The sequence below is a fragment of the Talpa occidentalis genome, unplaced genomic scaffold (genome assembly GCF_014898055.3).
Source record: "Talpa occidentalis isolate TD23 unplaced genomic scaffold, MPIMG_talOcc4v2.1 talOcc4.14, whole genome shotgun sequence".
Lineage (NCBI taxonomy): Eukaryota > Metazoa > Chordata > Mammalia > Eulipotyphla > Talpidae > Talpa > Talpa occidentalis.
The window spans coordinates 33,348,496-33,361,314 of record NW_023601433.1 but is presented as its reverse complement, the minus strand read 5'-3'; the positions used below and the strand labels follow the sequence as shown (position 1 = coordinate 33,361,314).

General features: G+C 39.0%; 1 protein-coding gene across 7 annotated transcripts in view; it reads left to right on the top strand.

Annotated features, from left to right (window-relative positions):
- The window catches only part of RGS7 (regulator of G protein signaling 7), a 502,597-nt gene that overhangs the window by 476,772 nt on the left and 13,006 nt on the right, over positions 1-12,819 (top strand). For all 7 annotated transcript variants that reach the window (XM_054694910.1, XM_054694912.1, XM_054694913.1 and 4 more), the window contains one exon: positions 10,322-10,508. In XM_054694910.1, coding sequence (XP_054550885.1) covers positions 10,322-10,508 — 187 coding nt within the window. The remainder of the gene's footprint in view (positions 1-10,321; positions 10,509-12,819) is intronic.

The window sequence follows — 12,819 nt, the reverse complement described above, 5'->3', positions numbered from 1 at the left end:
TGGCTGGGACCTTAGTGAGATGCACTTTTTTTTTAAAAGATTTATTTATTTATTTATTTATTTATTAATTATTTAATTACACAAGAACCAGGCTACAGGCCAGATGCACAGGATGGTGAGGGGATTCACCAGAGACAGAGTGGGGACCAGAACAGGCAGACTGACAAAATACACTGCTGAGGGGAGCAGCGGGTGAGACAGGAGAGGTCTGCTGCACCATGTGGGACCCTCGCCAGCTGGCTGGGATGGAACTGGTGCTACAGATGCTGTAGACACCTTCGCAGCGTGGTGCTCAACTGCCTGCGCCACCAGGGAGGCCTGAGATGCACTTTTAACATGTGGTTGTGGGCCAGCCCATGCTGAAGTTGTTGGCATTGTATGGCTTGGACTGGGCATGCATCTGCTCCAGAGGTATTGGTGGCTTAGCCTGGAATCAGGGATGTTGACACGGGGATTGTTAAAAATCCCTGATGTAGAGCAAGGTCCTGTGCAGCCATGCTATGGCACAGGCTACCTGGAGACTCTGGTGGCTCAGCGTGAGTGACATGCACTTCCCATTTTCAGCTGGGGTGGGTGGTGAAGAGCTAGGCCTTGCAAGGGCAGACTGGGGCTTGTGTCTACTCTTGACTTGCTGGTGGCCGAGCACTGATATTTTTGGCATTTCAATGGATGGAAAGGTGGAGTTTCTTCTAATTGTCTATGTTTTTGAATAAAATGTTAATATATAGGGTATTATGATGAAGAAAAAGCAAGTTATGAGTCTCACCAGTATGCCCTAACCTTTGATCTGTTTAAAGTTATACCTGAATGTTGGAATCAAAGTGAAAACAGATAACAACACAAAAAAAATGACTGTTTAGTTAAGAGAAGTATAAAGAGATAACTAACCCAGCTGTTACATGAATGATGATGAGGAGGTAACCAGGAAAAGAAGCAGGAAGAAATATTAGGCAAAGAAAATAGCTCTCTTTCATGGATGAGTTGAATCACTGTGGATTCTTTAGTTTAAGCTTTATCCACTTCCTACCTCAATATTTCTATACCACAGTAATTTTCCTGCTAAACAATTATGCAGAGAAAATATTACATATTTCATAATATACATATGTGTATATCCAGTATGTGCTTATATGTTTCCTTACAAGGGATAGGCAGTTAGATAGGCAGATGCATACATACACACACATATATACAGGTAAATAATATAAAAATATAAAGTTATCAAACACCCAACAGTATACAATTGTTTCATATCCACTACTTTTATAAGTATGCTATACTACATTTTATATTCATTATTTCAGATTATTTCACATTAATCATCACAACAAAAATAAGATGAAAAAATTATTGCTCCATTTTATAGCTAAGCCTTTTGTCCAAGGCATATTGTTATTACATACATTGTTGACATTTTATAAACCATTATCAAACTAGTGTACACTGGTCTCCAAATATGATCCCCACTGCTATGTTTTGGCATAAACTGATAGGAACCAAGTGGTCTAGTGGGACAACAGATCTGAGAATTGCACTTAACTAAGTTTCAATGTGGCTAATTTAAGCAACAGCTCTCTAAAACCTTAGAGCATATGAGTATTTTCTTTAAGTATTTTTTAAAGATTTATTTGTTATCTATAAAAGAACTGGGGTACAAGCCAGAGGTGAGGGGGGCAGGATGAGAGGATTCACCCGAGACGGAGTGGGGAACAGAACAGGCAGACTGACTGAAATACACTGCTGAGGGGAGCAGCAAGTGAGACAAGAGAGGTCTACTGCGCCATATGGGTTGCTCCCTGGCCGGCAGGATAGAATGCGTGCTACAGAGGTGTGGAGAGCTTCACAGTGCTGTGCTTAACCCCTTGCACCACCAGGGAGGCCCATTTTTCAAGTATTAATACAGAAAAGTAAGTCAAGAAATTCTGCTTATTGATGACTACTTATTCCCCAAATACAACCTCCAATCTCCATTAGTGTAGTTTTGCTCATGCCTTTCTTCAAAAAAAACAAGTACTATAGTAAATGTAGCTAAGTAACAAAGCAATGTGAATTTTACTGTTGAGTACCTAAACTTATGCCAAGCACTTCCCAGCAAACTTCACATAATTTATCTCTCATTTGATCCCATGAAATCCCAAGGAAATGCATCACCATCCCATTTCATTGAAGAAAAATTTGAGGCTCAAAGGCATTATGGCACTTCCTTGTATTCCCGCTACCGTTAAATAATGCAAAAGGAGATTTCACCATGTACCCTTTCCAATCTACTAAGCTATTACATGCAAATAAGAAACTTTTTAGGTAGGCTGATGAGGAAGTGGTTATGAATATGCCATCAGCTGCAAATTATGCAACCACAAACCCCGGCTATAATAGTCATAGTTGGCAACCTTATCAGTGACTTTGCTTCATATTTTCAGTCTTCTCTTCTTGAAAAATGGGGAAAATAGTTGCATTTATTCTATAGAGCTTTAAGAATTGCATGAGTTGACATAGTTAAATCACTTAGAATAGTGCCTACACCTATATAACTGTTGCTTAGTGGTGTTATTACTAACTTTTCAATAGATTATTCATATTTACAAGTTCATTTAAGATGTCACTGTATCTACAACAGCTTTCCTAGATCTCATTTCCCCACCTAGTACTTGCCCCATTAGAAGGATTCTTTTCTACACTGTATTCTGCACTGTCTGATGTGTGCTGTTCCATGACTCTCCTATTCATTTCCTTATGTTGTGGCCATTTGAATGGTGTATTTTTTTTTTTTCTGCACTAGTCTTTGCAGAGACTTTCTTTTGATTGATGAGTCAGAGTTTGCTGGAATGAACTTGAATGCACATTAATTACAACACTTAATACTCCCCACTGCCATTTTGTTCCTTGCGTGTGGTTCTATTCAATACCTTATTATGTTCTCTATGACTGCTCCTCTTTTTGATTTGGATTCTAAAGTTTCTTTTAATATTTCTTGGTGGAGGGGTTTAGTAGATGCAAACTCCCTAAGATTGTCTTTGTTTAGTGTGTCTTTGTACACATGGAATTCTATTAGGGTACACAGTGTCAAAAAATCTGTATTTTCAGAAGAAATGGTCTTGAGCCTTCCCTTCTAAAACAATAATTGTAGTTCCAAGTTTAAAGCCTTCTCTAAGTTAGGTAATCTATTGTTACTTGTTTCTATAGGAAAACATTATCTATAATGTTAAACCTTAACATTAAGTTTTTATTTTTTTTTTATTTTTTTTTTCTAATAAGTAGTATTTATTTTTTTTTTATAAATTTTATTGTTATATTCCCCATACAATTGCAGCCCCCCCATTCTGACCCCAATCCCTCCCCTCCCGCCCCCGCTCCCCTAAAAGTGTCTCTGGTTCATAGTTTTTTGTTGATTTTGATTTTCACTTTCTTATAGTTATTCATTTTCCTGGTCCCTTATTTAAGTTTTCTAGATTCCTGCTATGAGTGAGACCATCCGGTATTTTTCTTTTTCTTTTTGGCTTATTTCGCTGAGCATGATCCCTTCCAGCGCCATCCATGTTGCTGCAAATTGCATGTGTTTATCTTTTTTGAATGCTGAGTAATATTCCATGGTATATATGTACCACATCTTCTTGATCCAGTCATCTATTTTTGGGCATTTGGGTTGTTTCCAAAGCTTAGCTATTGTAAACAGTGCTGCTATAAACATAGGGGTGCAGGTGTTCTTTGGAATTGATGTTTCTGTGTCCTTTGGGTAAATACCTAGGAGTGGAATTGCTGGATCATATGGAAGCTCTATGTTTAGTAGGTCCAGAAATCTCCACACAGCTTTCCACAGTGGTTGGACCAGTTTGCACTCCCACCAACAGTGCAGAAGAGTTCCTTTTCTCCACACCCTCGCCAGCATTTGTTGTTGCTAGTTTTTTTAATATGTGCCATTGTCACTGGTGTAAGATGGTATCTCATGGTAGTTTTGATTTGCATTTCCCTGATGGCAAGTGATGTTGAACATTTTTTCATATGCCTGTTGGCCATTTGCATTTCCTCTTCAGAGAAGTTTCTTTTTAGCTCTTCTGCCCATTTTTTGACTGGATTATTTTCTTTGTTGTTGCTGAGTCTCATCAGCTCTTTGCAGATTTTTGTGATCAGTCCTTTATCATTAGTGTTGGGTGCAAAAATGTTCTCCCAGTTGGTGGGGTTTCTCTTTGTTTTTGTTATTGTCTCTTTTGCTGTGCAGAAGCTCTTTAATTTGATGTAGTCCCAGCTGTTTATCTTTGCCTTCACTATCACTGCTTTGGGTGATGTGTCTGTAAAGATGTCTTTGATGTGCAGATCACGTAGTGTTTCGCCTATATTTCCTTCTATATATTTTATGGTTTCAGGTCTTATGTCTAGTTCTTTAATCCATTTTGAGTTAATTTTTGTGTATGGTGTGAGGTAGTGGTCAAGCTTCATTCTTTTGCATGTAGCGACCCAGTTTTCCCAGCACCATTTATTGAACAAACTTTCTTTGCTCCAATGCATAGTCTTTGCTCCTTTGTCAAAGATTAGTTGACCATAAATCTGTGGATTTATTTCTGAATTTTCTATTCGATTCCATTGGTCTGTATGTCTGTTCTTGTTCCAATACCATGCAGTTTTGATGATTATGACTTTGTAGTATAGTTTGAAGTCTGGGAGTGTAATGCCTCCATTCCCTTCTTTTTTTTTCAGGAGAGCTTTGGCTATTCGGGTTTTTTGTGATTCCATATGAATTTCATCAATAACTGCTCTATTTCTTTGAAGAATGACATTGAAATTTTGATTGGAATAGCATTGAATCTGTATATTGCTTTTGGAAGGATGGCCATTTTAATAATGTTTATTCTTCCAATCCACGAGCAGGGGATGTCTCTCCATTTCTTTGTGTCTTCTTCTATTTCTTTTAACAGTGTTTTATAGTTTTCTTTGTATAGGTCCTTTATCTCTTTTGTTAGATTTATTCCCAAATATTTGATTTTTTTTGTTTCAATAACAAAAGGGATGGTTTTTTTTATTTCTTCTTCTTCAGATTTATTGTTTGTGTATAGGAAGGCTACTGACTTTTGCATGTTGATTTTGTATCCTGCCACTTTACTGAACTGATTGATGAGTTGAATTAGCTTTTCTGTGGAGTTTTTGGGGTTCTCTATGTATAATATCATATCGTCTGCAAATAGTGATAGTTTGACTTCTTCTTTTCCTATTTGGATTCCTTGGATGTCTTTCTCTTGTCTTATTGCCCTGGCTAGGACTTCCAGTATTATATTGAAAAGCAGTGGTGAGAGTGGACATCCTTGTCTTGTTCCAGATCTTAATGGAATTGCTTTCAGCTTTTCACCATTGAGAATGATGCTGGCTGTTGGCTTGTCATAGATGGCCTTTATGATGTTGAGGTATGTTCCTTGTATCCCAAGAATTTCAAGGGATTTTATCATGAATGGGTGTTGCACTTTGTCGAAAGCTTTCTCAGCATCTATTGATATTATCATATGGTTTTTATATTTCTTTTTGTTGACGTGTTGGATAACGTTGATTGATTTTCGGATGTTAAACCATCCTTGTGCCCCTGGAATGAATCCTACTTGGTCGTGGTGAATTATCTTATGGATACATTGTTGGATTCTGATGGCTAAAATTTTATTGAGGATTTTTGCATCAGTGTTCATTAGGGAGATTGGCCTGTAGTTTTCCTTTTTAGTGTTGTCCTTGTTCGGTTTTGGTATTAGTGTAATGTTGGCTTCATAGAACGTGTTTGGTATTGTCCCTTCCTTCTCAATTTTTTGGAAGAGTTTGTGAAGGATAGGCACTAATTCGTCTCTGAATGTTTGGTAGAATTCATTTGTAAATCCATCAGGTCCTGGGCTTTTGTTTTTGGGGAGGTTTTTGATTACCATTTCAATTTCGCTAATTGTAATTGGTCTGTTTAGGTGTTCTATTTCTTCTTTATCTAGCTTTGGGTGATTGTAGAGTTGTAGGAATTTGTCCATCTCCTCTAGATTGTTAAACTTATTTCCATATAACTGTTCATAGTAGTTACTGATTATTCTTTTGATTTCTGCTGTGTCCGTTGTGATTTCTCCTCTTTCATTGATGATCCTGTTTATTTGTGCTTTCTCCCTTTTTTCCTTTGTGAGCCTGGCTAGGGGTTTGTCTATTTTATTGATTTTTTCAAAGAACCAGCTCTTGGTTTCATTGATCTTTTGGATTGTTTTTTTAGTTTCAATTTCATTTATTTCTGCTTTGGTTTTTATTATTTCTTTTCTTCTACTGGTTTTGGGGTTTTTTTGTTGTTCTTTTTCTAGATCTTTGAGCTTTGAGATTAGGTTGTTTCTTTGAGTTCTTTCTTGTTTCTTGATGTGAGCTTCTATTGCTATATATTTTCCTCTTATTACTGCTTTTGCTGCATCCCATACATTTAGGATATTGGTGTCCTCCTTGTCGTTCAATTCAAAAAATTTTTTAATTTCTTCTTTGATCTCCTCATTAGTCCAGTGGTCTTCCAGTAGTGTGGTTTTTAATCTCCATGAGGTAGGAAAGTTCCTTGCCTTCTTTTTATGGTTTAGTTCTAGTTTGATGCCTTCATGGTCAGAAAAGATGGTTGGTATGATTTCAATCTTGGTGTATCTGTTGATGTTTGTCTTGTGCCCCAGTATGTGATCGATCCTGGAGAATGATCCGTGTGCGCTTGAGAAAAATGTGTACTCCGTTTTTTTGGGGTTTAGTGTTCTATAGATGTCTGTTAAGCCCAATTGCTCTAGGTCCTTATTTAGAGCTTTGGTTTTTTTACTTATTTTTTGTCTTGTTGATCTATCCATTGTTGATAGTGGTGTGTTGAAGTCTCCCACTACGTATGTGTTTTCTCTGATGTCTGTTTTCAGAGAAGACAACAGTTGTCTGATATATTTTGGTGCTCCTTCGTTTGGTGAGTATATGTTAATGAGTGTTATTTCTTCTTGAAGTATTGTCCCCTTGATCATAATGTAGTGACCATTGGGGTCTCTTTTTATCTTTTTGAGTTTGAAATCTGTTTTATCTGATATAAGTATAGCTGTTCCTGCTTTCTTTTTTGGCCCATTTGCTTGTAGGATTGTTTTCCATCCTTTGACTTTGAGCCTATTTTTATCTTTTGTAGCTAAATGTGTTTCCTGGAGACAGCAAAAGGTTGGGTTTTGTTTCTTAATCCAGGCTGCAACTCTGTGTCTTTTTATTGAAGAGTTTAGTCCATTTACATTTAGAGTTAATATTGATATGTTAACATCTGTATTTGCCATTGTGTTTGTCTTTCCTTTGATTTTATTTATTTATTCTTTTAATAACTTTTTTTTTTTTTTGGCCTTCTTTCATTGTTATTCGTCCCTCTGAGGTTCTGGCTTTAGGACTCCTTGTAGTATTTTTTGGAGTGGGGGTTTAGTTGCAATGAAATTCCGGAGTTTCTGTTTGTCTGGGAAGGTCCATATTCTTTCTTCAAAGAGGAAGGAGAGCTTTGCGGGATAGAGTATTCTTGGTTGGCATCTGTTTTCTTGGAGTCTGTTGACTATGTCCCTCCACTCTCTCCTTGCCCGTAGTGTTTCTTCGGAGAAGTCTGATGTCAGCCTGATTGGCTTTCCTTTGAATGTTATCTGTTTCTTCCCTCTTGCCAGCTTCATTATTTTTTCCTTGTCCTGGATTCTTGGGAGCTTTACTATTATGTGTCTTGCTGTATTTTTTCTTTCGTCGTGGAAGTTTGGTGTTCTTCTTGCTTCTTGTATATCAATTTTCAGCTCCTTCTTCACATTTGGGAAGTTCTCTTCAATTATCTCTTTGAATATTTTCTCTGTTCCTACTTCTCTCTCCTCTCCTTCTGGTATTCCTATAACTCTTATATTTCCTTTCCTCATGGAGTCAGATAGTTCCCGAAGTCTTTCTTCATTCTTTTTCCTTCGTACTTCTCTTTCCTTTTCTGTTTTGGTTCTTTTTATTTCTGTGTCTTCAAGAGCACTTATTCGTTCTTCCATTTCATCAATTCTGCTTTCATTGCTTTTCCCAGAATTCTTTAGTTCTTCCACTAATTCTTTGATCTCCTGCATTTCTTTTACTTCCCTCTTTAGGGACTCAATTTCATTCTTCTGATCGTTGATTATTTTTCCCTTATCATTGTTTTCCTTTATGACTTCTGTCAGTTTTTTAATCACGGCAATTTTAAATTCTCTTTCTGGAAGGCTCAGAAGTTCTTCCAAGTTACTGTCGTTGCAATCTGGGGGCTGGTTTTCTTTTTGTGGTGTGCTTTTTCTCTGGAGAGTTGCTAGGTTGCGTGTGGTTCTTCTCCTCCCTACTGTCTGTTTTCTAATTTGCCGTATGCGTTGGGACACTGTGTTGTTGGGACTGGCCGGCATCTTGGGTGGGCTTCTCTTCTCCCCTCTGGTTCCTCCTGGAGTCATCTGTCAGTTTCAAGCAGTCTTTATTGGAGAAAGGTCCCTGTCCTAAAATGTCGATGTGGGGACACACTCCCCTGTGCGCCTGGTCTGCCCCGGCGGTGGGTTCCTGCTCCCCCTCTGGGCTTGGACTGCAGGCCAGAGGGGGTCTGGCGTGGGCGAACTTCCCCCGCTCACCTCTGGCTCCTGAGGAAGCCTTCTGCAGGTAGTCTTTACTGAAGAAATGTCCCTGTTCTAAAATGGTGATGTGGGACACACTCCCTGCGCGTCCAGTGTCAGGCACACTCTTCTGCGTGCCTGGTCTGCCCTGGCTGTGGGTGCTCGCTCTCCCTGTGGGCTCAGACTACTTGTTCGGAAGGGGCCGGGTGTGGGCTAACTCCCCAGCTGGCCACTAGTTCCTTCAGGAGCCTGTGCTGTCTACAAGTCGCTAGGTGGCGCCAAAGATCTCTCCTAGAGCCCTTGGGGAGCTGATTTTCCAAGCCGTGGGACAGGGAGCAAAGCGGGGATGGTAGGGTACACCTCAACGGCTTTGGGGTGCTGTGTCTGCCTTGTGCCCCACCGTCGTGGGGAACCCACGTCCCTAATTTCGTGCCCCGGGTCTCAGTTCCAAAGCCCTCAGTTCCAGGACGCGGGCTGTAGCCCAGTTCAGTGGCGCGGGAATGGCGCCTTTTGCACCGCTCCCGTGCCTGGGCGCCTGGTTCCTGCTCACTCAGGGAGGGACCTTCACCTCAGTGAGGACCTCCGCGCGTCTCCCCGCAAGCCTAGGTCGTCTCCCAAGCCTAGGTCGCAGGCGCGGGGACCTGGGCAGCTGCGATCCTGGTCTGCACTTGCTTTTCAAGCGCACCGAGCGCGCCGCTATCCGCGCAAGCTTACCGGCAGCCCGGGCTGTGTGCGGGTCTCCCGGGGTCTTTGTTCTTCTCTAATGGCGCCCGGAGCCGTTCGCTCACCGCCGCGGCGAATCCTGCAGGGTTCTCCACAGCTCCCGTTCACGGGGTGTGGTGGCTGAAATAGTTCCTTTCCACGCACAGTCCCGCTTGCTGCGTCCGTTTTTCTTGTTGGCCGTTTTGGTTTGTTGTTTCCTCCTCTCTGCCGGTCGGAGAGTGCCGCCTCTGTGGGCGGGGGAGGGGAACATTAAGTTTTTAAATTAATGTTAAAAAATCAAACCTTTTTCTACAAGTTATGAGACTGTTACTTTTTTTTTGTAGCTAAAACATACTCTCGTGGGGTTTTTTTTAGCAATTATATTCTGTATAGAAGGTACATAAAATCTATTTAGAAGTGCAAGTATATTTTTTCCAGAGTTTCTACATTGCGCTCTCTCTGAAATTAAAGACATTCAAACAATCACAAGTGAACGTTTGCCTTCTGTCATTCCATAACCATAAATTAAATAGTCTAAAAGTAGTTACTTGACTGGTTTGTCTACTTAGGGCTTTTTCTGATCTTGTGTCCAGGCTTCTTTGAACTGCAGTAGAGCTCCATGGAAATTTTCCAGGCAGGGCAGAAAAATCTCTCCATTCTAATTCCATTGTTCAAATAGACAAAGTATTTAGTACCTTACACAAATTTATTGCATCAATCAGATGCTCTGTGTCACTTACCTTTCATTCCCTTTAAAATTTTCTTCCTTTCTAATAAATGGTTCTTTCCCAATACTAATTTGCTTCACAAAAATTAAAGTTATATAAGATGAAGACTCTGGCAAAACTACTTTGAACAACCACAGTTAAAAGATAATGCTTTTAATAACTTTGAATAAAAGTAATGAATCAGTAAAGATTTTATACTTGAAGCCTCAGAGAAAACAAATTCATTATTATGTTATCACTGTGAATTGCATGATCTGTCAATACTATACAAATTTTCAGATGAGGCATCAGAGTAAATGTTTTGTGTCACATTTTAAATAGATTCTGGCTAGCGGTGGAGGACCTTAAGAAAAGACCTATTCGAGAAGTCCCCTCCAGAGTTCAGGAAATATGGCAAGAATTTTTAGCTCCTGGAGCCCCCAGTGCTATTAACTTGGATTCTAAGAGTTATGACAAAACCACACAGAATGTGAAGGAGCCTGGACGTTACACATTCGAAGATGCTCAGGTTGGTACACAGACATGCTCCTGAGAAGTTGACAATTGAAAACCTTTCATTTTATTTTCATTGTAATTGAAAGCTATGTTTAATAGTTTCAATTTATGTAACTAAATTGAAAATATAAAATGACTCATCTAGAAGGAAAATGGTACACTATACTGTAAATATTTTTTGAATCCTGGGTATGTTTTGTGAATTTAAATATTTTTATGCGAGAATTTCTTGAAAGAGAATATTTGAAATATTTGAAATTGTTTACTTTGTTTTCTACTCGCACTCATTATGTAAGCAAACACTTATCTAGCAATGACCCCACTTCAGTAACACATATTTGAAAGCTGATATGCATTACATTATGAAGAACCTAGGTTTTGGACATTCTGAAATAATTCATTTTGAATAATCAGAACTAAATTTAGTTTGATTAAAATTATGTCAAAGTAAAACCGTTTTTCTCTCTGATGATAAAATGTAATAGTAGATTCAGGCATTAATTAGTTTTCAAAGTTTATATTTTAATTTACAAAAAAGTGAATTTATATTAACTTTCTAAGACAATTTTTTTAGTGTTTTTTTTTCTCAAATGGACATAATTGCCTCCTTGGAAATTATTTGAATTTCTACTTTATCTTAAAAAAATATTTGTAAGAAGGAAAATAAACTTGTTAATGAAAGGACATTGTTTCTTAATAATGGTTGAAATATGGCTTTGCAAGTGGCCTTTAAATCAGAACATGCAAGGGGGCCTCCCCTGTGGTGCAGCGGTTGAGAGCTGGGTTGTGAAGCTGCCCGTAGCCTCTGCAGTGCCGGTTCGATCCCCGGCTGTTCCCCGGCCACCGGAGGAGTGTCCCACATGACGTGCAGACCTCTCCCGCTGCCTGCTGCTCCCCTCAGCAGTGTGCTTCCGTCCTTCTGCCTGCTCTGCTCTCCCCTCTGGCTCTGGTGGATTCTCTCACCCTCCCGCGCTTCTGACTGTACCCAGTGCTTGTATAAATAAATAAATAAATCTTTAAAAAAAATAATAAATCAGAACATGCACATTTTTTAATTTCTTAAATTTCTTTTAGAGAAGAATATTAGCTCTAAAAGGTTTCTTATATTTAAAATAATATGAAGAATGAGATACACAAATATTCTTCCTATTTGCTCTCTGGCTAGGAAACATTTCTCCTTGAATTGGGATTCAGGAAACTGGCACAGATTGAAACAGCTAAGCAGCCATTCTCTGTCACAATCATAGCTTTCTATATGAAAATAATTATATTCCACAGAAATACATGAAAGCAAGGATGATGAAAATGTTGGCCTTATTATTTACTTCTCTGATGATTTATCTTTTTTTCAGTTCAAGATAAAATTTCAAGAATTTTTCTTTTTTTTAAAGATTTATTTTATTTATTTATGCATACAAGAGCTGGGGTGTAAGCCAGAGGTGCGGGGGTGAGAGGATTCATCAGAGACAAAGTAGGGAGCAGAACAGGTGGCTCTACTGAAATACACTGCTGAAGGGAGCAGCAGGCAAGACAGGAGAGGTCTGCTGTGCCATATGGGCCAGCTCCCTGGCTGGGGATCAAACTCAGGCAGCAGCTTGATATTGCTGAGACTAACTCCTACACCACCAGGCAAGCCCTTCAGACTTGTTCTAAGGTAAATAATGTGTAATATATTTGGAGATACTTTCTTGAATTTTTGAAAAGAATAGTTCTAATTTTTTTTCTGTGTTATTAAAAGGTAGTATTCTGTAACAGTTCTTTCATAACATGAAAATACAAAGCTTTCTATAGAAAACATTACCACCTGATCCTAGGATTCTCTTTCAATTAAGTTCATAATTTTGTACCATTTTATTGTTTGATTTGCATTTGATTTTGCTGTTATTTTTAAATTTACATATTTTAAAGATTCATTTATTTATTTCTACATAGAACAACTGGGGTGCAAGCCAGATGTGCAGGGGTGAAAGGATTCATCAGAGACAGAGTGGGGAGCAGAACAGGCAGATCTACTGACATACACTGCTGAGTGGAGCAGCAGGTGGGACAGGAGAGGTCTGATACAACATATGGGTTTGCTCCCTGGCTGGGGATTGAACTCAGACCTCTGTGGTAATAGCAATGAGACTTAACCCTATGCCTACCAGGAGGCCCATTAATTTCTTTTTGACTATACCACTTTTTATTTAGGTAACATTGATTTAAGCATTTCATGTGATTTAGAATTATAGGTTCGTGCCTCTTCAGATATGTTACCACACCACACCCATAAAGCACTTATAATCTCCCATTGAATATTTCACCCCTCCTTAAGCTCATATCTT